Here is a 27,503-nt window from a genome sequence, read left to right as displayed (position 1 = left end):
TGAGGAAAGAAGTGCTCCTTGGGAATTCCATGGAAGAGTTTTAGTGTTTTGGAGGTGTAGCCATTTTGAATGACTGCCATGGCTGTTGGCCATGAAACTGGACAACTGCCATTTATTATTACAGTGTAGAGTGATGTAAAGTATCTTTCATGTGAGGATGAGTTGGGTGACAATGTTGAATGCTTTATTGGTGTCTATTGCCACTAGTACATTGCATAAGATGGGCTGTAATTGGTTGAAGTTATCTAGGATATATTATGCGAAGTCAGTGTGTAGGTTGTTGGTTGAGTGGTTGGGTCTGGTTGAAGTTATCTCTATGTTGTGTGAGGTCAGCATGTAGTGTGGTGATTGAGTGATTGGGTCTAAGTTCATGTTGCATAGGATGCTTGGGTCTAAATACATGTTGCATAGGATGTTTTGTTTGATTGTGTGGGTGGATAACAGTTTTGTACAGAGTTCGAATACTGAAGACATGAGTTACATGAGGCATTGGGAAGAGGGAACTTGGGTGATTTGGAGGGTTTTAGGGAAGGTATTATATTGGCAGGGATTTTGTTCTATAGGCAGAAGTGATCGAAGAGATATGTAAATGCTTGAACTGTAATTGGACCAAAGTGTTTCATGTTAAAGCTTGATATGATGATTGCGCCTGTTGCTGGAATTCTTTTAGGTTTTAATTGGATTGCTTGAATCACTGGGTGTGTGGGGAGGTGTTACTGGCCTCTGCATGCTTAATGATACACTAAGAATAAAATTAACTTTTGGTGAGGCTGTATTGTCGTCAGTTGATGAAATAGAGTACAGTCTCATCAAAGAACTTTTTGCAACAAAGGAGTCTATCCTGTCCTTGTTATGGAGAGTAGCATAGCTTGGAGCTGCAGGAATCCCTGGAAAAGGGCATTGGAATAATAGAAATTATATATGAACTGTACACACACACACACACATTCAACCCTAGCAACTTGTACATAGGATAACTTGTACATACCTAGGGAATGTAGATTCAGATGGGTTTATGTCTTATGGGCAAATGTATAGTGCTTGTCATATTGATTCTGTGTATATATGTTTTATATGTTACATCAGCTGTCAGTGGGTTAAAAGCATGGGTGCAGGTTTGGAGTAAGTTTAAGGATAGATGTGGGAATAGTTATGAGTAAAAGGTACAAGGAAGCTTTTAAATTAGAAATGGAAAACATCTACCTTTGATAAAACTAGAGTTTAATCCCTTGTGTGCAAAGGTATGACCCTTCTGTATGATGGAAGGTGTAAAGTCACTTCAACATATCCAGGGGGTCATAGCATCATACCTTAGGGGATAGAAAAGTATACAGCAAACTACTAGCATTTGCTATATAATAAATAAGGTTAAAGAGAAGCTGTTGGAGGTAGGACTGTCCCTGTTTCCAATGGTAGTGTCCTGTGGGTGAGTGAGGTTAGCCTGTCTGCCACTAACTATTTTACTGATTCACTATGCGATCAAAAAGGGTCATCTTCTTTCATTCTCATTTGTTTCAGAAGAAGACCCGTACCAGCACAGTCTCCCGGGCTACTGCAGAAGGTGAAGCACTACTGAAGGAGATGGGCTTTGAGGACAAGGAGACTCCGGGCCGGAGGAGAACAAGGGCTTCCATTAAGGGGGAAATTTACACACCCCCAGCCAAGAAGGAGAGGAAGGCAGCCACACCAGGAAGTAAGTATGTGTTTACTGGAAGAGCTAATAACTATACATGAACAGTGTACTGTGATTCACAGAAAGGTACTGGGTTTGAGGGTTACCAGTAGCTTTAAATGTCTCATCATTCAAAAGATATTTTACTCAACAGAAGGTGGCATCCACCACCCTGTTTTCCCATCCTGAAGGTTTCTCTAGGTTATGATTTGAGTCATTTTCGAAATCACATTAGAAATTTTCATTATAATCTCACAGAAAGTTTGGTTAAGTCATTGGTGGATAATTAGATGTCATTGAATACAAGGAACAATAGACATTAAGAACAAAACAAAATATTGTTGTACAGTATTTCTGAATTCCATTGACTTTTCTTTCCCACTATGTATGTATGTAGTTGACAAGTGTTAGTATGTATGAGATTTCTCCTAGGAAATATTTTTATTGATTTAAACCTACTGCCTCCCTTGGCATTCAGAGGAAGAGGTTTTATTTGGAATTTGGAAGCAATAGATGAGATTCATTGAGATGCCAAAAAATTTTTGAACGGTGACTATTAGTTAAAAATTGATATGAAACCCCAAATTTTGTCAGTTACAAATGAAGCTATTGGAAATTAATGTTACACAAGTCTAATATCAGTTTCCTTATTTGACGGCATTGATTTTAAATGACCTTTTGGAAACACTCGCTTTTATTAGAGATTAGGTATCCATTTACAGAGAATAGCAGCAAATATGACTACTTGTGAGGGTAGATAAATGTTTACATAGATGAGCATTGTAGGGTGCGTATACTTTTACCTCTCCACCCTGCAAGAAATATAACTTTGAATTGGGATGGTTATGTACTGAGTGATTGTGCCCTTAGTTTTACAGCATGTTCTCTTCCTTTTACTTGGCTCCCTTACATTAGGCACAGCTTCTGTTACCTGCAAGTGGGCTTGCTAAGTGATGATGGTAACTCTTACTAAGACCCCTAAGAATGATGTTTTGTGGTGCTTTTTCATCCATCCACAATTTAGTTTTTGTAAGCTAACTACAAAATCCATTGCCCGGTTTTGAAAGTTGTTAAGATACTGTACTGTGGAGGAAAACAGTACTGTTGATTTCAGGGTCAAAGGTCAATGTCACTGCTTCACTTTTGAGTTGGTCTGGGAGATGATTTCATTCCTGCACAAAAATTAGGAACTTTCAGAACAAAGTTTTTAGGTGTTCTCTAGTATTCAGTTTTTCTACTTGGCTGTCGCTCCACTGATTAGTTTATTCAGGATAACTGCAAAACCCATTGTTTGGTGTTATAAGAAATCTATGTATCTGTATCTGATGCTAATTCCCTCTGGGAACTCCCTCAAGGGGGTGGCCAGGGCAATAGTCTTCATAGCAGTTAAAAGATACATCAAAGGAAATCAGCGGGTGCTTCAGAATCATTTTGAGGCTAAAAGGTCAAAGATTAAGGTCACTACTGCACGTTGACCAATCTTGGTGATGATTACTTTTCCACACAATCTTTAGGGCCTTGAAAAGTTTTAGGATGCTCCATAGTAATCAGCTTTTCTGTCTGGTTTTCTTTTTGTCTATCCATCCTTCCACAATTTTGTTTCCATAGAATACAGTGAAATGTCTTTAGTCCAGTACTTTCTGGTTTTGAGATACTTATGGTTCAGAAAAAAAAAGCAGAGTTTTACAGAGTTTGGCAAAATTTCCATCATTTGAAAAATCACTAACCATTAACAGCTGCAGTCAGCCATTGTTGTAGTCAACTGGCCTAATAACTCATTTCTACGTACAGATGGTCCTTGACTTATGATGGGGTTATGTTCAGATAAATCCATCATAAGTTGACAATCGTAAGTTGAAAATGCTCTTCATCTAATGTACCGAACATCTAGCTTAGCCTAGCCTACCTTAAACGTTCTCAGAGCACTCACATTATCCTACAGTTAAACAAAATCATCGAACATAAAGCCTATTTTTTAATACAGTGTTTCTTTGCTGTGAACTGTTTTGGTGCCTTGGGTATGACTTCATGCTGGGCAATTATCATTAATTTTATTTCAAGTAATTGCCTTCCGATTCTTCTCACCAGAGGCAGGAGACACAGATGGGCATTTTGTAAACATTGGATGGAAAAATACAAAATTCAGAATAAGAAAAATGCTGGCAACACATTACACTGTAGAGTAATGGATGTTTACACTCATGATCGCATGGCTTATTGGAAGCTGCAGCATCACAGGAGAGTATCACACCACATATTGCTAGCCCAGGAAAAGTTCAAAATTTGAAGTACAGTTTCTACTGAATGCGTATCGCTATTGCACCATTCGTAAAGTCAAAAAAATCGTAAGTCGAACCATTTTAAGTCAGGGAGCATCTGTACCTGTTTAGACCTACATGTATACACTTTACATGTATTTTGTGATTTATTGCATTTTTCCTTATTTCACACTTTTATGAAGTAGCTCCAGGAACAGATGAAATAAGGTCGGATTCATTGACATCCATTATTTAGGTGTCATTTGTAATGCGCTGAAACCACAGCTCCCTATCCACAGCCCTTTTCATAATTTCCCCGGGCTACTTCAAATGCCCTGGTTCAGTCCATTAAGAGCATGTTGACCCCACATTGTTTCTATTCATTGTATCCTTTGCATATCTTTCACCCTCCTCTATGTTCAGGCCTTGATCACTCGAAATCTTTGTTGCTCCATCTTCCATCTCCAGTTTGGTCTCCCTTTTCTCCTTGTTCCTTCCTTCTCTGGCACATATAACCTTCCCATCAACCTCTTTTCACTTACTCTCTGCATATATCCAAACCATTTCAGCACACTCTCTTCAGCTCTCTCAGTCATACTCTTTTTTCTTTTTTTTTTTTAAATTACCACACTTCTCTCTTACCATTTTATTACTTACTTGATCAAACAACCTTACACCACTTATTGTCATCAAACATTTCATTTTTAACACATCTCTCCTCCTATGCATATCCTCATATGTAACCCATGCATTACATCCATATAACATTCTTGGAACTACTATACTTTCAAACATACCCATTTTTGTCCTAGTTAACAGTCTCTCATTCTACACTTTCTTTAATGTTTCCAGAATCCTCGACCCCTTACCCACCCTATAACTCACTACTGCCAAAATAGCCCGAAAGAGTATTTGAAAAAAACGAAACGTGACACCCATGCATGTTATATTCAGCACTTGTCTAAAATGTCTGATTTATGTATGATTGTATTCTCAATGTCTTCTGCAGATGATATCTTCATATTCATTTATGCATCATCATTTTTTGGAGAATATGAAATATATAGATGTATATGTCGGATATGAGAATGAGGAATAGTAGAAATGGAAATACATTTCCATGGGAAAGAAGCATTTAATCAGAATTATAGAAGCACCAGAAACTGCATAGTTTACAAAAGTTTGGGATCTGTTTGTTAGGTGTAGCTCCCTACCCATTTTGCTTGTTATGATGTTATGGTCACATTTGTAAATGTCTCTTGCAGTCTATTTTACCTTGGTGAATTCATCATTATGTTTGAAAGGCATAATTTTTGTCTCGTAGATTTGTTACCTTTGATTTGAATATTTGATTTTGTGAGGTCAGCCAGGGTACATTTTGAAATGTGTTGCTTCCTCCTTTGGAACAGGACTTTGTGAATCAGTTTTAAAATTTCCTAAGCTAAACACTTAAATCTAGGCTGTCTCTCCAGATGATGTGGATGTCCTTGCCACTGTTGTTTTACATGCTTGGCATGCTGTCAGTGGTATCTTCAGAGACCAGTAGGGTTGTAACAAGCCCAGCTATATGTATGATAGGGGGATGAATGTTGAAGAAGAAATCAGTTTATCTGTAGGATGAATGTAGGCCTGCAACACATCGAGTTATTTGGATTTTTAAGTATTTTGCCAATTTCCATGCTATCTTCATAGTTTTCCTTCTGTTTTCAATGAGTAAGTGATATCTGAGATCCTTGGTTTTAATTTTGCATATGAATGTAAGTATTTAGTTTTGTCATTTTGTCTTTCTGTCATTCTTTGCATGCTCTTTCTCTTTTCTGAGTTTCATGAAATATTTTAAGTCTATGGTTAATCTCTTCTACTTTCTTTGACAGGTTTGTTTTCCTTTGCTGAGTGAGCTGCAACCTTTTGAGAAGGTCTGCAAATCATTTCCATCTCCTTTCAAGGGACTGCTATTTTTGTTCCATTTGGGAGCTTTTGCATTTCTTTCTGTGGTAATGGTACGTGTCTAGTAGATGTTTAGTGTGCATTTTGGGTCAACCTTTCTAAACATTCATCTGGTGTTACTGTCTTGTACCAAATTGGATGTAGTGAATTCAATATTCTCATCTTGTTTTATTTATGTCACTCTATTCACTTTCAAGTGTCACTATACACATTTATCTATCATCATTCACATTTATTGGTAATTTTTGTTCGATACATGGTCAGTTTCCAGGCATATGCTTGTGGGGAAGATTGTTTCACTAAGCTCATTTGTAGTGATTGTCACAGCCTTCAGTATTAGTTAAATGTTCAGCTATCTCACACTTTTATTTTCAGATCCACTTACAGTTTACGTTGTGACACCAGACCAACTCTTACATGATGATACTGCTGTTGCAGGCCAGGAATTTCATTCAGTATCTTGAACTTAAATGGATTATTTGAACAGCATGTTTACACATTGTCAATACTAAACTAGTTTTTCTTTATTTTTAGTAGCATTCCTGTGAAAAGCTTATTCACCTTCATCCAAAGATCCTCATCCAAAATAATTATCTAGTGATTAATTTTTCTCTGCCACCCTTAAACCTTGTTTTTAGTGCTTCTGTCTCCTTCATTTCTTTGTTATTACAGTAAGTGTATTTTAGGTGGTGCACATCAGATCCTGAAATTCCCTTAACTTAGAAATGATGAGGGTAATTTTCTTCATTCCTTGATGGTCTGTACATAGTACATCTTAAAATTTTATCAGTGTCATTTTGATTGACAGCTTTTGGCTTTATGCTGTCATCTTTTATGCTTCATCTGGTAGTATGTTATTACTTTCACCTCCCACTTCTGAGTCTCATTTTCTTGATGCTGTTAATTTCTTTATCTGTTTGTCTGTATTTCATACTCTGTGCATACTTTATGCTTATGATATATTGTAATGTGCTTAGACTTTATTCAAAGTCACAGTACGTACTTTACTGTAATGAGCGAAATGTTGCAGATGCTAACAAATCTTTTTCAAATATCATACTAGACCCCCTCAGTTTTTAGATACTGATTCTTCTACACCACCACCATCTTCCACAAAGTTAAACTTTTTATTATAGGTGGGCGTAGGGGCAGACCTCCCAAGAAGACAGAAGAAAAGAAGGAAGAGGAACCTGCAGCTGAAGAGGAAGAAAAGAAGGAAGAGACAGTAGAGGAAGAGAAGAAGGAAGAGGAGCCTGCAGCAGAGGAGGCCAGTGCTGATGGAGAAGCTGAGGAGAAGAAAGAATGAAGGGGATGACAGTGGAGCTATGGTACAAATGTTTACCTGATGGTGAGAATGGGTGGAACATTTTTCTTTACACCACCCAAAATCCTCTTTTGAATATTTGTAATTAGTTTCATGTAGTGTAGAAGCCATGACAGTGTCTCTTCACAGGTAGAAAATAAGACAAAAAGTTAACTCCCCATGAGTGTAGAGGTGTACAAATGGGCAATTATAAAGAAGTTGAGTAATTGTAGGTTTGAGGAAGGTAAGCTGGAAGGCCATTAAACCTTTCATTGCAATGAATATAATTTTTGCTGGATGTAGCAAGATGTGCCAAACCAGATTTTTGGTTTTAGGCCTGTGCATCCCCATATTTATTCTCAGCTGATGTATGTCTGCACATCTTACCCACAGAGGTGACTTAAAGCATAATTACATTGATAGAAAAAATTTCATGCACCACAAACACCCCTAAATCATCAGAAACTGCATCTTCATTACAGAAAGAGGAACATTACAAGTGCAGACAATGTCTCTTATAAACACTATTACAGTAAAATAAACTTATTATTGTTTATTTTTTTATGGGATGAGGATCAGGGAGAAATGGAGGTATGTTGTAAGGAAGAATGGAAAGGTAAATGTGTTAGCAAGCAAGGTGAATTAGAAAAATTATAAGGAAGAATATGAAAGGAAGGTAACAGAAAGCTTAGATGGAAGAGTAGTGAATGTAGGGATGCAGTCATGTGAATGAGGTGTTTAAAATGTTTAGAGAAATACTATTAAAGGTTTAGAGTTAGTAGTTTCATGAGATATAGGAATAAAAAGGGCAGGACATGGTGGACAGAAGAGATTAGAGATGCTGTGGAAGTTCAGCAAAGTAGGAGGGCAGAATATAGAATATGAAAGCAAAATGTTAAGAAGCTGATAGAGGAAAGCAAAGAAAAAGTAGATGAAGATTTTGGAAGAAAGTTAAATGAATAGTTTTGGGATATTAAGAGGTTATACAGGAAGGAAGTGAAAAAGGAAAGAGGTGGATGAAAGAGTGGAAATATTGATGTGAGACAGAAGGAAGGGAATTTGCTGAATCAAAGGAGGAAGTGAAAGGAAGAGGGAAGAACTGATAGATGTGGGAGAAGGGGAGGCATCACTTGTTACATGTATGGGTATGAAGGATAGAAGGAAGAGGACACAGTGCAAGGGGCCATAGCAAAAAGAGATGTAAGAAGGGCAATAATGAGGTTGAAGGTAGGAAAAGCACCAGGAGTGGATGGGATTACAGCTGAAATGCTGAAGTATGGAGGAGAAAGTGTGGTAGGATGGATACATCCTACATGTAATTGAGCATGGAAACAAGGTTGTGCCTTAGGATTGGGTGAAAGCTATTATTTTTCCTTTATTCAAAGGAAAAGATGCTAAGGATGTATGCAGCAAGTGTGTTAAGTATACCAAAAAAAGTGTTTGCAAGATTGTTGATTGATGGTGATGGAAGTGACTGAATGCAGCATAAGTGAGGAACTAGGGGATAGGAAAGTAAGGGGATGTGTGGATCAGATTTTTGCGGTTAAGATGACTATAGAAAAGTATTTAGCGAAGGGAAGAAATTGTATTCAGCTTTTATGGATCTGGAGAAAACAAATGACAGAGTTGAGTAGAATGCTTTGTGGGATGTGTTAAGGATGTATGGGGTAGGAGGACAAATGCTGGATGGTATGAAAGCCTCCTATAGAGGAGAAAATGCTTGTGTATGAGTGGATTGAGAGTTTAGCAGAAGTTTCGTTATCCATGTGGGTGGGAGGTAGGGCTGTGATGTCCTTATGGCTTTTGGATATATATATATATATATATATATATATATATATATATATATATATATATATATATATTGGGAGGTACAGTAGGGTTGAGAGTCAAGTCAATTGGGAGGTGAGTTTGAATGGAGAAAAACTGGAGGAAGTGAAGTGTTTTAGATATCTGGGAGTGGATCTGGCAGCGGATGGAAACATGGAAGCGGAAGTGGATCATAGGGTGGGGGAGGGGGCGAAAATTCTGGGAGCCTTGAAGAATGTGTGGAAGTCGAGAACATTATCTCATAAAGCAAAAATGGGTATGTTTGAAGGAATAGTGGTTCCAACAATGTTGTATGGTTGTGAGGCGTGGACTATGGATAGAGTTGTTCGCAGGAGGATGGATGTGCTGGAAATGAGATGTTTGAGGACAATGTGTGGTGTGAGGTGGTTTGATCGAGTAAGTAACGTAAGGGTAAGAGAGATGTGTGGAAATAAAAAGAGCGTGGTTGAGAGAGCAGAAGAGGGTGTTTTGAAATGGTTTGGTCACATGGAGAGAATGAGTGAGGAAAGATTGACCAAGAGGATATATGTGTCGGAGGTGGAGGGAACGAGGAGAAGAGGGAGACCAAATTGGAGGTGGAAAGATGGAGTGAAAAAGATTTTGTGTGATCGGGGCCTGAACATGCAGGAGGGTGAAAGGAGGGCAAGGAATAGAGTGAATTGGAGCGATGTGGTATAACGGGGTTGACGTGCTGTCAGTGGATTGAATCAAGGCATGTGAAGCGTCTGGGGTAAACCATGGAAAGCTGTGTAGGTATGTATATTTGCGTGTGTGGACATATGTATATACATGTGTATGGGGGTGGGTTGGGCCATTTCTTTCGTCTGTTTCCTTGCGCTACCTCGCAAACGCGGGAGACAGCGACAAACCAAAAAAAAAATATATATATATATATATATATTGGGAGGTAAGTTTGAATGGAGAAAAACTGGAGGAAGTAAAGTGTTTTAGATATCTGGGAGTGGATCCGGCAGCGGATGGAACCATGGAAGCGGAAGTGAATCATAGGGTGGGGGAGGGGGCAAAAATCCTGGGAGCCTTGAAGAATGTTTGGAAGTCGAGAACATTATCTCAGAAAGCAAAAATGGGTATGTTTGAAGGAATAGTGGTTCCAACAATGTTGTATGGTTGCGAGGCGTGGGCTATGGATAGAGTTGTGCACAGGAGGGTGGATGTGCTGGAAATGAGATGTTTGAGGACATTGTGTGGTGTGAGGTGGTTTGATCGAGTAAGTAATGTAAGGGTAAGAGAGATGTGTGGAAATAAAAAGAGTGTGGTTGAGAGAGCAGAAGAGGGTGTGTTGAAATGGTTTGGGCACATGGAGAGAATGAGTGAGGAAAGATTGACCAAGAGGATATATGTGTCGGAGGTGGAGGGAAAGAGGAGAAGTGGGAGACCAAATTGGAGGTGGAAAGATGGAGTGAAAAAGATTTTGAGTGATCGGGGCCTGAACATGCAGGAGGGTGAAAGGCGGGCAAGGAATAGAGTGAATTGGATTGATGTGGTATACCAGGGTTGACGTGCTGTCAGTGGATTGAATCAGGGCATGTGAAGCGTCTGGGGTAAACCATGGAAAGTTGTGTGGGGCCTGGATGTGGAAAGGGAGCTGTGGTTTCGGGCATTATTGCATGACAGCTAGAGACTGAGTGTGAACCAATGGGGCCTTTGTTGTCTTTTCCTAGCGCTACCTTGCACACATGAGGGGGGTGGGGGATGGTATTCCATGTGTGGCGAGGGGACTGAATAAAGGCAGACTGTGTGAATTGTGTGCATGGGTATATATGTATGTGTCTTTGTGTGTATATATATGTGTACATTGAGATGTATAGGTATGTATATTTGCGTGTGTGGATGTGTATGTATATACATGTGTATGGGGGTGGGTTGGGCCATTTCTTTCGTCTGTTTCCTTGCGCTACCTCACAAACGCGGGAGACAGCGACAAAGCAAAATAAAATAAATGGAAGGAAAACTAGGGAAAGAGGGTATAAGATGGAGTGTGGCAGTGAGATGTGCTGGCTAGTGGCAAGCCTGTTTGCAGATGATACTGTGTTGTTTGCTGAGAGTGAAGAGTAGTTGCTGTAAGCATAGGCAATATAGGGTTTGGTGGACTGTGTTGCTTTTTTTATTCTTTTTCTCTTTTATCAAGTATCATTTTGATGGCAGAGGAAGCTAATCCAAGCAACTGATCCATGTGTGCCTGATGTTCGCCGGCCCTAAGCTTATGTGATACTTGCATCTTTTCTTTTATATCAACCACTTTCTTGGCCACCTTGGAGACTTTGCCTGTATTCACACTTGCAGGCTTTTTACCACATATGATAGGTCTAAAATTTTCTCCAAATACACATAGGACATAGCTAAAAAGAGTGACCAAGACTGAAGTGATGCAAATTATGGCAGGCTGTACACAACTTGCTTAAAGAATGTAAACCAAGATATATTTGGTGGTTCTTTTCCTTTTCCATTTGATAGCTTGTTTTATATTTGTTTTTAATGACTATTATACATATATTTTTTTTCCATACTATTTGCCCTTTCCTGCGTTAGCAAGGTAGCATATATATATATTTTTTATTTATTATACTTTGTCGCTGTCTCCTGCGTTAGCGAGGTAGCATATATATATATATATATATTTTATTTATTATACTTTGTCGCTGTCTCCTGCGTTAGTGAGGTAGCGCAAGGAAACAGACAAAAGAATGGCCCAACCCACCCACATACACATGTATATACCTACACGTCCACACATGCACATATACATACCTATACATCTCAACGTATACAAATGTATACGCACACAGACGTATACATATATGCACATGCACATAATTCATACTTGCTGCCTTTATTCATTCCCGTCACCACCCTGTCACATATGAAATGACATTCCCCTCCCCCCCACATGCGTGCGAGGTAGCGTTAGGAAAAGACAACAAAGGCCACATTCGTTCACACTCAGTCTCTCGCTGTCATGCATAATGCACCAAAACCACTGCTCCCTTTCCACATCCAGGCCCCATAAAACCTTCCGTGGTTTACCCCAGACGCTTCACATGCCCTGATTCAATTCATTGACTGCAAGTCAACCCTGGTATACCACATCATTCCAATTCACTCTATTCCTTGCATGCCTTTCACCCTCCTGCGTGTTCAGGCCCCGATCACCCCAAATCTTTTTCACTCCATCCTTCCACCTCTAATTTGGTCTCCCACTTCTCCTCGTCCCTCCATCTCTGACACAATATCCTCTTTGTCAATCTTTCCTCACTCATTCTCTCCATGTGACCAAACCATTTCAAAACACCCTTTTCTGCTCTCTCAACCACACTTTTTATTACCACACATCTGTCTTACCCTTTCATTACTTACCCAATCAAACCACCTCACACCCTTCTCCGCACAACCCTATCTATAGCCCATGCCTCGCAACCATATAACATTGTTGTAACCCCTATTCCTTCAAACATACCCATTTTTGCTCTCCGAGATAATTTTCTTGCCTTCCACACATTCTTCAATGCTCCCAGAACCTTCGCCTCCTCCCCCACCCTGTGACTCACTTCCACTTCCATGGTTCCATCCGCTGTCAAATCCACACCCCGATATCTAAAACACTTCACTTCCTCCTGTTTTCAAACTTACCTTAAATGAATATCTATTATAAGAGGCTCCATTAAAAGAGGTCTGTTTGTATGAAGGGCATATTGCCTGCTGGCCAAATATTTAGATATCTTTATTTTTATTTTACATAGAATTCTGACTATGTTCTGCTGAGTCTGCTTTCTCCCTTATCTGTCACCACAAACCTTAAATATATTTAATTTGTAATTCTGCACTCCCCACATACAATCTGTCCACGTCCATTCCTTATTAGTACATGAACGATTATGCACTAGGTCTTTTCATTTACCATATTACCCTATATTATAATTTTCATACAGACTGCCTACTCAATATTTACTAGAATACCCATTTGAAGTGTTTGTGCTTTCTGAGTGGAAGTTACAGTATTCATTTCAGCATACATTGCCAAACATGATTTATCATACTCCTTCATTTATTCTTCAGAATTTTTAGAATGAGGCCTTTTCTTTGTCTCTTCTTGGCATTACCTTGCTGACATGGGAAATGGTGAACAAGCATGAATGAAGTCGGATGAATTTTTTGGTAAAATATTTTTGGCCCTCCTGTCTCTCAGTTACCCTGACTGTGATTCTTGTTGCATATATCTATATAGATATTTGGCCTTGTAACATCCTCGGCTATTATCCATTCAGTCTCATGTTGTGACCCTTTTCTTAAACATAAAGCTTGCATGTGTTTGCAATCATTGTCAGTTCTTATACACCATAGAATTTTTTTTTCATCTTTACTTTTTTCCTTTTGTCAGTTCCTTTTGATGCTCACTGATTCTTCAGGACTACCTGCATTAGTTGCCAGCACATCTTTTACTACCTCATTAACATGTATATGATAGATAGTCTGGTGACCAACATATATTTGCCTAATACAGTTAACATGTATATGATAGATAGTCTGGTGACATTTGTTAATTCAATTTCTTTTTCTTTCAGAATCTACAAGTACACAGTAAGGTTGTAAGGTATTCGTGAGTAAGCAAGTCAACGCACAGAGGGGGGGTGGGGAGGTACAGATGGAGTTACTCTGCCTCATTGTCAGAAACCTTGATTGAAGATAGGTCAGTAAGGTTACAGAACCTGTTTATGAAGTGACCAATAAATTTGTATCTTTAGTGCCAAAGGAAAGCCTGTTTGACAGTTTTAAACTGGGAAACTGGTTGTATTGAATAAATGTTTATTAGAGACTGTAAATTCTGATCAAACTACAGTGTTCAGAGTGTTAGGGAGTTAAGCACTTCCCATCTGCCAATTATTTTTGATGAGGCTAACTTCTCTTGTATCTTCCAGGTATCTCAAAGAGAACTAAACACAATTTCTTTCTGGTGGCATCAGTCACAAGATTTTTTATTTTCCCAAATGCCAGTGGCATTTGTTGTGGGCAGCATTACTTCCAGTAATTTAGGCCATAAAAAACAAGGTGGAACTCGGAAATCTTCCAATATGACTATTTAGAAATCAATAGAATCTGTGCAATCATATCCTTAAATTGGGGTGTTATCTCACCCTCAATATCATACAGAATATTTTATGTGTGTCTCATAGTCCAATCTGAATGAGTGAAAATAGGTTGTTTTTAAGATTTTTTTATTGTGTGTACTGAAATCTTGTCAGAACCAAATTAGATGTTTTTGTTGTAGGAACCAGAAGTGTGTTATTTTTCCTCATTTACCTTTCCAGCTGGTCATCTTTTCTTCCAAAAGACCAGAGACAAGCTTTATACTGTCTTTAATAACAGTTTTACTCACAGAGATCTATGCATCCCAGTGTCAGGCAGTCAAATGGTTTGAGCCTGAATTATTTGGAAGATTCAGGAAATATAAAACACTATGTGGTATGGAGCATGAAATTGAGGAATTAAAAAGTTTGATGTGCTAGTGAATTTTCATCATTGTTTTTCATTGTTTTGACTATCTATGCCACAGATTGGAAAAATATATCCTGATTCTTTCTGTTTGTCTTTCTGTCTCAGTTAATGAGAAGGGAATATGGATAATAAAAGTATTCAACTTGAGTATCGAGTTGCCAGTCACATTATTGTAGATCCAGTGCAACTGATACCTGCTAAATTATGATAGCTTCTGTAGTTGGAATTTTTACCTGTAATTCACTGATTTATTTTTTGTATACAGCTTTAGGAGTTTGTTTATCATATGTAATTGATTTCTCAGAACCCCCAAAATTTGTGAAGGATGATTTTCTTTGTAAGTACTCCATGTCACTTCTCAACTTATCAGGAATTGTAAGGCTTGAATTTGTGCCAAATTGTTGACTGCAGTATGTTCACTGAATTCAGTTCCTATTTTATACCTCACACAGACAATTTCTACAGAGACGAAGAAAATTTTAATCCTGAAGCTGTACAACTTAAGTTTGATATGTTCAATCAGTGTATAAAAATTATCATTGATAATAATCATTCCTTTTATTAATTACTTAAAAATAACTAGTTATATATGTATATATATATATATATATATATATATATATATATATATATATATACACTGGTATCTAATAATGATTTTTATAGTCTGATAATTTCTAATCATATAATTCCTTAGACAAAATTAGGCTGGAAGGTAAAGATATTTAATGGGGAAACTTGGCTTAAGATTTGGGAAATTTTTGCTATTGCTATGATTGGGATTCGAAGACGCTACTTGAGGCTTATTATATCACTCATTGGTCCTGAATTTCTGTGTCATATCTTGGAAGTAGGACAGCTCAGTGATGGTTCAGAATCCCAGCTCATGTACCTAGCAGTTATAGTGACTTATGTGTCTTTGGATTTTGTTACAAAAAATTTTTGTATTATCCTTGAAGTACTTTTACAGCCATATAGTTTTCATTCCTTCATTTAATAGACTTGTATCATTGTAACCTAATGAATGAATTTTACAAAGTGTAATTTTGACAATCAGAGAAGGGGCTATATTAATAAAACAGATATTTTTGTGAAATTGGGTATGATGGAGAACAATAGCAAATCATGTGCACATATGTTCAAAGACTTGAAGCATCAATATGGCAGCAGGAATGTCAATAATGGCTCACAGACAGTCACATTCCTGATTAACTTTCAGAATAGACATATATATGAAACTACTGAATAACATTACCATCCCCAGAGACTATCATCCACAGCCAAACATCAAAGACTGTTCCATGATTTACCTTGATCACTTCATATGCCCCAATTCAGCTCACTAACAGCATGTCACTAACCCCCACATTCCTTCTGTTCCAACTCTATTTATCTAGTGCATGCCTTTTGCTTGTAAGAATAATCATACCCTGATGCCTCAAAGCCTCCTTCGCTCCATCCTACTTATCTCCTTGGTCCTTCCCATATTGCCAGCACTTTTAACACATAGATCCTCTTTGTTAGTTTCTTTACTCATCCTCTCCATATGCCTGAATGATTTCAACACACCCAGGTCAGCTTTCTCAGTGAGACTGCTGTCTAGCAATTCTGATTTCTTTCATAACCCACTTCTTGCCTCATTTTGCCCTCAGACATTTCATTTCCAGCAAATCCAATCTCTTCCTCATTTTCGCATTCAAGGGCCAAAATTTGCATCCATACTACACAAAGAAGAGGTAGAAAAAGCTTTGCGGAAGATGAAAGCCAGTAAGGCTTTGGATGGTATTGCAGGTTTGGATGGTATTACAGTGGAATTTATTAAAAAAGGGGGTGACTGTATTGTTGACTGGTTGGTAAGGTTATTTAATGTATGTATGATTCATGGTGAGGTGCCTGAGGATTGGCAGAATGCTTGCATAGTGCCATTGTACAAAGGCAAAGGGGATAAGAGTGAGTGCTCAAATTGCAGAGGTATAAGTTTGTTGAATATTCCTGGTAAATTATATGGGAGGGTATTGATTGAGAGGGTAAAGGCATGTACAGAGCATCAGATTGGGGAAGAGCAGTGTGGTATCAGAAGTGGTAGAGGATGTGTGGATCAGGTGTTTGCTTTGAAGAATGTATGTGAGAAATACTTAGAAAAGCAAATGGATTTGTATGTAGCATTTATGGATCTGGAGAAGGCATATGATAGAGTTGATAGAGATGCTCTGTGGAAGGTATTAAGGATATATGGTGTGGGAGGCAAGTTGTTAGAAGCAGTGAAAAGTTTTTATTGAGGATGTAAGGCATATGTACATCTGGGAAGAGAGGAAAGTGATTGGTTCTCAGTGAATGTAGGTTTGCGGCAGGGGTGTGTGATGTCTCCATGGTTGTTTAATTTGTTTATGGATGGGGTTGTTAGGGAGGTGAATGCAAGAGTTCTGGAAAGAGGGGCAAGTATGCAGTCTGTTGTGGATGAGAGAGCTTGGGAAGTGAGTCAGGTGTTGTTCGCTGATGATACAGCGCTGGTGGCTGATTCATGTGAGAAACTGCAGAAGCTGGTGACTGAGTTTGGTAAAGTATGTGAAAGAAGAAAGTTGAGAGTAAATGCGAATAAGAGTAAGGTTATTAGGTACAGTAGGGTTGAGGGTCAAGTCAACTGGGAGGTAAGTTTGAATGGAGAAAAACTGGAGGAAGTGAAGTGTTTTAGATATCTGGGAGTGGATTTGGCAGCAGATGGAACCATGGACGCAGAAGTGAATCATAGGGTGGGGGAGGGGGCAAAATTTCTGGGAGCTTTGAAGAATGTGTGGAAGTCGAGAACATTATCTCGGAAAGCAAAAATGGGTATGTTTGAAGGAATAGTGGCTCCAACAATGTTGTATGGTTGTGAGGCGTGGGCTATGCATAGAGTTGTGCGCAGGAGGGTGGATGTGCTGGAAATGAGATGTTTGGCGACAATATGTGGTGTGAGGTGGTTTGATCGAGTAAGTAATAATAGGGTGAGAGAGATGTGTGGTAATAAAAAGAGTGTGGTTGTGAGAGCAGAAGAGGGTGTTTTGAAATGGTTTGGTCACATTGAGAGAATGAGTGAGGAAAGATTGACCAACAGGATATATGTGTCAGAGGTGGAGGGAACGAGGAGAAGTGGGAAACCAAATTGGAGGTGGAAAGATGGAGTGAAAAAGATTTTGAGTGATCGGGGCCTGAACATGCAGGAGGGTGAAAGGCTTGCAAGGAATAGAGTGAATTGGAACGATGTGGTATACCGGGGTCGACGTGCTGTCAATGGATTGAACCAGGGCATGTGAAGCGTCTGGGGTAAACCATGGAAAGTTCTGTGGGGCCTGGATGTGGAAAGGGAGCTGTGGTTTCGGTGCATTATTACATGACACCTAGAGTCTGAGTGTGAACGAATGGGGCCTTTGTTGTCGTTTCCTAGCGCTACCTCGCACACATGAGGGGGGGGTTGTTATTCCATGTGTGGCAGGGTGGCGATGGAAATGAATAAAGGCAGACTATGAATTATGTACATGTGTATATATGTATATGTCTGTGTGTGTATGTATATGTATACACTGAGATGTGTAGGTATGTATATATGCGTGTGTGGACGTGTATGTATATACATGTGTATGTGGGTGGGTTGGGCCCTTCTTTCGTCTGTTTCCTTGCGCTACCTTGCCAACGTGGGAGACAGCGACAAAGCAAAATACAATACAATACAACACAAATTTCATATTTCTTCTTACAGACACTTTCCTTTCCTAATTTCCTAGCAGATTAGCTTCAGGATTATATGTGTAAAGGGAATAGGGAGTAAACATCATCCCTAACTTTTTGCCAGTCGCATATTAGAAGGAAAGTTAGGGAGACAAACTGTCTGCTGGCAAATAGAATAGCTTTTAAGTGTATTGATAAAGAATTATTAAGCAACTTATTCATATCCTGTATAGGAGGAAAACAAAAATATGCCTCCCAGGTTTCATCATGCACCTAAAGAGCACAAAGAACTCATAGAGAAGATCTGCAGGAAAGAGAGAAGACTATGAGAAGACCTGATCACAACCTTTAAGTTTTTAAAAGAGATCAGTAAAATGGATTGTGGACAGTACTTTGAGAGATTTAGGGGTAAAGCAACTAGAGGACATAACAAAAGTAAGAAACCTGTAAACTAAGATGCAAAAAAATATTTTTATAGTATTAAAGTGGGGAATGAATGAAACATTGACTGAGGACATGGTTAATGCAGACAGCATACTTAAATTCAAGATGTATGATAGTAGAGAATGTTTATGAGATGGGGCCCCACAAGTGTAAAACTCCTTCCTCGTAGAGTACAAATAGATAATAGGTAATTAATTACATGCTTCTTAATATTCCCTGCACCATAGCTTCCACTTTTATCAGATGATTTACTATAACTTCCACATTCCATCTGAGCTGCATTCACTCCTAGACACCATTCACATTGCACCATGTTCTAACCATATACTGATATTCTCCGACCATGCAATCTCATCCCCCTGCAATTTTCTCTTTTTACACATGTACCCAAACTGTCATAATTTTCTGAATTTTCTCTCAAGACTTGTTATACATAATAGATATGACAGAGACGATGTATACATCTGAGTCATTGCATGTATATTCCTCATGCTCCCTCACTAAGGTAGGAAAGGCTTTTAGAAATATAAAGAAATATATGGCATAACAGTAAATTAAAGTTGAGACAAAATACTGTCTCTATTATCTGTAGGTATCTCTGATGCATGTTCCATCAGGGAACTCCCTCAAAAGGGTGGCCAAAGCAAAGGAGTTCCTATAACTGGTGAACTCAAGTGCTGCTTTTTAGCCTTGAGTCCCTTAACCTTAACAGGCTACTGGTAGGGGGCATTTCCAGCTTGGCGTTTCCAAAGGCTCCTGCCTAATGTTCCTACCTCATACTACTTAATGTTCTAACTTACTACTGCTTCCCAATGTTTCTATCTAATGTTCCTATTTATTACTGTCTATTGCTCCTACCATTTTGTCAAAAGGCAAGGCTAGAGCATAGCACTTACCGTAGAAAAATCTAGAGTTAATACAACTGAGTTGTGCAAGTTAAGTGTTATGTGTGACAGGAATAGATTATAGGTTTGTGAACAAACTACTAGTAGTCCACCTGTGGGTGAGTGAGGCAGAGAAAAGACAGCTATCTGGTCAGAGAAGTGCAATGCGACAACCATTGAAGTGCTGGCTTTCTATGCAGCCATCACTAACCCTCCTGGTAGCCAGGTGTATAGGACCAGTAATACACCTCCTTAGTTGATAGCTGCCCACCAATTACTACCGACAGGGCCTTTGAGAAGGGGATGCAGGGGGTACATCATACCTGGGCCCAGGAATACAAATTGGGCCCCATCACAGAAAATCAACAAAGCACTCCATTCCACCCCTCTCTCAACTTCCATACCCTTTTTGGCCTTACAGCTAATGGCATAAATCCATAATGGATAAAAACAGGATGACTAATGGAGAAGGGAAGGGGGGCCCCAAAAGAAACTTTGTACCCCCTGAAAAAATTCCTCTTGGGGGGCCCTGACTGTGTACCTAAATAGTAACTGTGATGAATATATGTATATGGTCAACAGTGCGAAGGGTGAGGGAATGCACAAAGCAGTGACATGTTTTAAAAGATAGTTGATGGTAAACAAAGGTTAAAAGTTGGAGCCATGAAAGTAAAGCACTACACCAATAGATAACCTCTCACTTGCTGACACTACATCTTTCTCAATCAAATAAAGATTGGAAAGGTTTCTAAATTCTAAGACAATACCAACAACTGTTTTTTGAGAATTAGATAAGTAGCTGAACTTTTAATAGGTAAAAGAATATATGGTGGAAATAGGTGATTTCAAAAGATACAAAGCTGGATGAATCAAAGAAGAGCAAGTATGGAAAAAATAGAAAGACTTGAAAAATGGGGATGTTGACAGAAACACCGGAATCACGAAGAAGAGATTAAAGAATGAAAAGATTGTGAATTATAATCAACAGTCCAGAAGATAATTTCAGAGTAATATTCCCTTAAGTGAATAACCATCAATCCTGAGTTATTCAGAGGCAGAAAAGAGTATGACAATTGCCCCAGGAAAATATGCAGTAATAATGAATGGTCAGTATTCAATACAAAAAACAAAACTTTAATTCAGCTGGAGAATATTTCCTTCATATTTTAAATTTTACTCTTTAGCAATAGATTCTGAATTAATATAGATATATGTATCTTGTGGATGAATGGTCAGTTTGATTTAGCACTCAGTATGGACTGCCCTTTACTGATTTGGCAAAATGGTAGGAGCAATAGATAGTAGAAGTAGGTAGGAATGTGTAGGTAGAAACATCATGTGGAAATAGTAGGTAGGAGCATTAAGTAGAGATGGTCAGTGGGAACTTTAGGCAGGAGCTTTTATAAACACTGAGCTAGATTTGCCTTCTGCTAGTGGCCTGTTAAGGGTGAGGCACTAAAGGCTTTCTGATTAGTGGCACTGGAGTTCACTATACTCTGTTTATTCGGGCCTGTTCTTAAAAATCAACAACCGATATTGTTTATTCCTTATTTGCTCTACGCTCTCTATGAAATGGTCTTAATTTTCTATTAAGATTACTGTTATATTTTAATTGGGAATGAGGGAGGGAGTTAATCCTCACGAGCCGAAATCGTAATCATTGACAAGAAAACAAATGTAGAAATTACACGGTAAACATGCTTATTAAACGTGAATAATAGTGTATTGCATATGGGAATAGTGTCACAAAAATATATCTCACTTGTACATGCACAATTCACTTGTTTTTCTTTATCATTCTTCAGAAATGGTGAGCATATATGTTTGTAAATGTTCACTTATTTGTGAAATCAAAGCCATTGCTATGAAGCAAGGGTAAGCAAAAATAGTTGTTTACTTACAGGAAAAATTATCTGCTGATGTCAAGTGACAGTTGATGGCTACGCTCAGTATGGGGCCCTGCAGCTGGAGGCAGCATATCGTCCAAAAACATTCTAGTGGCATTACTTAGCAGTTTAATGGTCATAATCATATTTTTTTCCGTAGAACTATACTTTCTTCTTAATTTTTGTATTTACACATTTTTGTGTTATAACTGAATATCAGACGTCATTGATCATGTAAGTTCTGCATCCTTTGTCCATTCTATTCCCATACTGGATTTCAAACAAATCGCGGTACGGGATATCAGTCATCAATTTTTAACAACAGACCCAAACAAACAGTATAGTTATGGAGACTCCATTGCCATGGCCACCCCCATGATGGAGTTCCAGAAAGGAATAGGCATCAGAGATAGAGATAGAATTTTATAGATGATACAGTAAGTAAAGGACAAAATCAGCCTTAAATGACATTATTAAGAAACTCAGCATTGGAGCCAGATGGAATTCCATCCAACTTCGAAAGACAAGAGTCAGTAATAAAACATGGCAAAGCAATGTAGGTGAATACAAAATTTTTTGTCTCATCATTACACAAAAGGATATGAACTCTGCTGAAACAATAAAGACAAATAAGTTTGAGGACAAATTTATTGAAAGTGTTTGAGATAGAAATCAATAAGCATACTTAGAAAATTAGATAACTGTAATAATGAAAGTCAATGTGGATTTGTATTAGGAAAAAGTACACAAATTCATGAACATGCAAAAGAAATCAAAGGATTTTTTTCTTTGACACGGCATTTGACAATGTAAACTACAGAATTTTCTGAACGCACAAGGTAAGCTAAGAAGGTGGAGGAAGTTAATAAATAAAATTTAAGGTAAAAGGATGTGGAACTTGATAATGCTTTATCGGGAGTACCACAAGGAACAGCTTTAGTTGCAGCACTTCTTCATAATGATATCAAATGTAGGCAAATATTGAGGAAAGTGTACTATGATGTTTTGCAGATGAAACTGGAGTTTGAAGAAACATTTAGATAAATCTTTATATGGGAGGAAGAACATTTGATGGAATCCAATGAATTTTAAAACTTTCGAGAATGTCGAAACAGAAAGATCTTACAAGAATCCAGCGAGAAAATAGACAGGAAACAGAAAAGGGTTAAAGACCTAGTTTTTGCTGTAGATGACAAGTTGAAATTTGATATTTGTAAGAAAAAATAGCACATTGCAAATCAGGCAGTGGTCTTATGGTAATGGGAACTTTCACTGTGGGAGATAGAAAGCTGATGGAAATGTTTATTATGAGTACATTATTAAAATCAGACTTTGATATCACTCCAATAAGATCGGCATAAAAAGAACACACAGGAATGAGTTCAGGTACACTTAGCAAAGAAAAAATAAAAAACATATACTATCAAGAAGGACCGAAAGAACTGGAATGATATGGTCTTAAAATAGAAAAGGTATGGGATATTTAATGCATGACAAAATAAAGGGATGGAAGGAAACCAATGATTACTAAAAACTTCCTAATGGGTGAGAAACTAATCAACTTTGCAAGGATTCCTTGGAATATAAAAAAAAAAAAAAAAATAGAAATAACAGCTCAGTAAGAAAAAGACACTAATGTTCTACCCAAAAGAAATAAGGAATCAATCTCAAACTAACCAAATGCTCTCCACTGCTAAACTTAGTGAACTTGCTTTTATTCACATTTACTTTCAACTTTCTCTTTTCACACAATTTCATAGACTCAAGACCAGCTTCTGCAACTGATTTGCCTCCTAGGCCACTCCTAATAGACAGTAGTGCAGCTCCATTCTCCAAGATCTTCACCATTCCATCAGTAAACAAACTAAACAGCCATGGGATCATCGCAGACCCACCTTCAATTGGAATTGCTAACCTACAGGAAGTTGGATGTTTTAGATAACTGGGAGTGAACATGAGGTGGATGAGGGTGGGCTAAAGTCCCAGGTGCAATGAGGAGTGCATTGAAAGGTTGATATTTATATTTGATGGTATGGTAGTTCTGATGGTGTTGTATGGTCTTTGATACAAAAAAAAAAAAGTATGAATGTTTGAGGACAGTATGTTGTGAGAGGAGTGTTGACTGAATATGAAATAATAGGGTAAGAGAGTGGTGTGGTATTATGCGAGAGTTGAAGTGGTTGTGCTGGAGGATATGACTTATACACGTCAGAAGTGGAGGGAACATGGAAAAAGGGGTAACTAAGGAGAAGGTGGAAGGTTGGAGTGAAAGATACTGTGAGTAATCAGAGCCTGAATATGCAGAAGGGTGTGCGACATACACGGGTAGAGTGGATTGGAATAATGTGGCAAACAGGAAGCAATGTGCTATCAACAGGCTAAACTATGGTATTTGGAGTGGTCAGGGGTAAACTACAGAAAGGTTTCTGAGGCTTGTCTGTCGATAGATTTAGAACAAATGAAGTCAATCCTTCATCTGCTCCTGGTGCTACTTCACTTAGGCAAGAAATTGCTAAAAAGTATGAAAAAAGAAAGAATAAAGAATTGGCAATGTAATGAAACCATTTAAAAGGGCATTGGATTGATGGCTAAAAGAAGAGAATAATCATAATGTGAAACAAGTGGCAGATGCAATGAGTGCTATGCATTAGCTCTGCACTTTGCAAGGCTGTATCATCATCATGATAGAAAGGAAGAATATTTCACTCCAGTCTTAAGGCTGCAGGAACCCATGCTAGTTTGCAGTAGGTTTAGGAATGATAAGGAAGTCATAATCTACTTTGAAACTTGATAAACAACAAGACACTGACATACATACATTTCAATTAATGTAGACATTCATTTTATACTTGGAAAAAAATGATAAAAAAGAAAAGAGCAAACACCTACAGGTTGTACCTCTTTAATCCAGCAACTTTGGGACCTGGCCATTGTTAGAAAATAGATTTGGACCCCTTTAAAGGCCCTCAGGTGAACATTCTTACCAATTACCATCACCTTGGTTTTGTGTGTTCCTGTAGCATTCTTGCAGCCAAGAATTGTTACCCTATCTTTGGAATTCTTACCCCCAGATGGAGCCTCCTCAATATCTTCGGCAAGGGTTTTTCATGGCATAGGACGCCAATGCAGAGCAAATTTGTTAGCATTATACTATTAATTAGCTCAGCTGCAATGTAAACAGATTTTGGAACCTTAGTGTTGCTAACAATGCCACCCCAGTGGCAGATCCACAAACTAATGACAGCAGATTCAAAATATGCTGGACCATGGGAGTTTCCAGACCACAGAGCACCAGATTAGAGATGTACAACCTGTATTAGTATTCACAGAAATATAAATGAAACAGTAAAAGCCTGTAAAATTACTAATAATAGAATAAACAAAACAGTAAGCATTGAGATGCTAAGAAAAAACTGGATACAGCAGTGAATTGTGGGAAACATAGCCTACCAGAGCCATCTATACTTGGTGCCTATTTGGTGTGATTAACACTTCAGTATTGTTTAATAATAAAATAAAAATCCTATCTTGTCTTATCATTAATAAAAGAGAATATCAATGAAATTATTGTTGAGACACTAACACGTTTCAAAAGAATATATTTGTCAAAAATGATAAAAAATAGTAACGCTTGTAAATTACTGATTTACATTCAGGGGGAGGGGGTGGTCATTTCATGTGTGGCGGGGTGGCGACAGAAATGAATAAGGGTAGACAGTATGAATTATGTACATGTGTATATATGTATATGTCTGTGTATGTATGTATGTATATATATCTTTCTTTCTTTCAAACTTCGCCATTTCCCGCATTAGCGAGGTCACGTTAAGAACAGAGGACTGGGCCTTTGAGGGAATACCCTCACCTGGCCCAATTCTCTGTTCCTTCTTTTGGAAAATTAAAAAAAAAAAAAAAAACGAGAGGGGAGGATTTCCAGCCCCCCGCTCCCTCCCCTTTTAGTCGCCTTTTACGACACGCAGGGAATACGTGGGAAGTATTCTTTGTCCCCTATCCCCTATGTATACATTGAGATGTATAAGTATGTATATGTGCTGTGTGTGGACGTGTATGTATATACATGTGTATGTAGGTGGGTTGGGCCATTCTTTCGTCTGTTTCCTTGCGCTACCTCGCTAACGCAAGAGACAACGACAAAGTATAATAAATATATAAAAAAAAAAGATGCTAATGAATAAAACATGGTAAAATATGGCACACAGCTATGTTAGAAATGAATATATTTGTGAGTTTAATAATGAATCATGGAAAGTGTAGTCTTGATATGCCAATTACAAGGTAATTGGCATAGTAATAAGCCATATAGTACTGAAAGCCTAGATTAATTTTCTTTGTCAGTGATACTGTATATTCTTAAGAAATTTAACAAATGCACCTGCAATTGAAGATATCACAGATGTTAACCCTTACAATGAAGCTCAAAGTAATTAATTATAAGAAAGGCTAGAGAATGTTTAGGGAGCCTCATAAATATGGTTGATCTGCAGGAATGTTGACAAAGTTAAAAGTCTGTGAATCAGTCATGGTTTTTCTCTGCCAGTCTTACATCAATCAGCCAGCTTCGCTAGAAATAATGCAACTGATACCTACTGTTGGCCCAGTTGACTTAAAACCACCTTGTCATGCTTACTTGCGTTTTAAACTTTCTATGCATCTACTGATGCCAAAAACCACAGCCTGTACTGGTGTGTTTCTCATTTATTTATTTTCTCAGTAGTTTTACAGAACTGAAAAAGAAAGCTAGGCAGCCTTAGATCACCACATTCCTTAAACTAAGTGATATCTACACAAAAAAGTTTGGCTTGTCCCTAATCATATTTCCCATTGAATTAAATCCTTGCCATTTGCAATTCTGCCATTTGTAGGGCATCTGATGGATATACCTCACAAATGACTACAGGAATCTATAAATGACACCTAGACACTGGAAGTGTGCAGACAATTCCACTATTCATCTTTCTAACTCTACTTTGTGAAGGCAGAAAAGGCACTTAGTTATAAACAAATAAACAACTGTAAATATATAAAAAAACATATACCAATAATAAATTTGCAGCTTTAAAAAAAAAAAAAAGGTTCAGAACCAATTAAAACAAAACATGGGGAAGAGAAAGGAAGATGTCAAAAGACAGGAAACAGTGGATAAATATAAGAATGATAAGAGCAATAATCAAGGAGTGGATAAAACATAAGAAAAACTATGTAAATCTTAAATTGTGCAATGTTTGGGTGCACATGGAATATAATCATACCTGGCAAAACCCATAATTTTCATATAATTGCATGAATAAGACATAATGCCATCAAAATAGGCCCTCCCCTGTCCACTCAACACTCCCACAAAAGCACAAAGAAAAGTATATTAAATTTTTTTGGTATTTTCATTGCATGAAAAAAGGAATTTACTTTTTTCTTGTGCATTTGGAGTGGACTTTTTTCTTGTGCATTTTCGGATGATCCTCAGGGGCAGTGCTGCTGTTTATGGGTTAAAGAAATAGTACTAGGACTAGAGACTATAAAATGGAAGAAACAGAGGAACCTACTTGTACCTGTCCCTCTTTTTATGCAATCAAAATTTGCTACAATGTGGGTGTGTGTGGTAGAAAATGTGCCAAAACTTCAATAAGGGTTGGCAGGTGGAGTGTGCATGGTTCCTGGATGTATCGAGCCATGTTCCCACTAGTGAATCAGCCTCACAGTAAGCACCGTTGTGAGGGGATTTGTTCTGCTTCCAGGATTTGGGTAGTGATGGATGGATAACTAGCACCTTATTGCCAATTGTCCAATCCTATTCACTCTTAAGTTAGTCGCTCCACTGTACATAGTTCACCTTATTTTCCCTTGCCCTTCATTAAGCTCATTTTCTTTTTTCTCATTGCTAAACATATTTCTCCCTTAATCTGGGAGACTTAATGATGCCTGCATAGAAAGCCAGCACTTCAGTGGTTGTCAAGTTGCACTCCTCTGACCCAGGTAGCTGTCTTTCCTGTCTTCCTTACCCACATGTGAACTATTGGCATTCTGTCCACAAACATACAATCTCTT

The 27,503-nt window shown here is 38.1% G+C and overlaps 1 protein-coding gene across 4 annotated transcripts in view; it reads left to right on the top strand.

Moving 5' to 3' along the window:
* The window catches only part of LOC139750986 (uncharacterized), an 83,026-nt gene extending 67,508 nt beyond the window's left edge, over positions 1–15,518 (top strand). For 2 of the 4 annotated variants that reach the window (XM_071666016.1, XM_071666036.1), the window contains exons 2-4: positions 1,522–1,693; positions 7,014–7,225; positions 13,591–15,518. In XM_071666016.1, coding sequence (XP_071522117.1) covers positions 1,522–1,693; positions 7,014–7,183 — 342 coding nt within the window. In that variant the 3' untranslated portion in view covers positions 7,184–7,225; positions 13,591–15,518. Of the gene's footprint in view, positions 1–1,518; positions 1,694–7,013; positions 7,226–13,590 lie in introns of all 4 variants that reach the window. The other 2 variants (XM_071666006.1, XM_071666025.1) reach the window with 1 other exon arrangement.
* Positions 15,519–27,503: the final 11,985 nt, after the last annotated feature.

Source organism: Panulirus ornatus, chromosome 1 (genome assembly GCF_036320965.1).
Source record: "Panulirus ornatus isolate Po-2019 chromosome 1, ASM3632096v1, whole genome shotgun sequence".
NCBI lineage: Eukaryota > Metazoa > Arthropoda > Malacostraca > Decapoda > Palinuridae > Panulirus > Panulirus ornatus.
The sequence above is the reverse complement of the archived record's forward strand: the minus strand, read 5'-3'. Positions and strand labels throughout refer to the sequence as shown.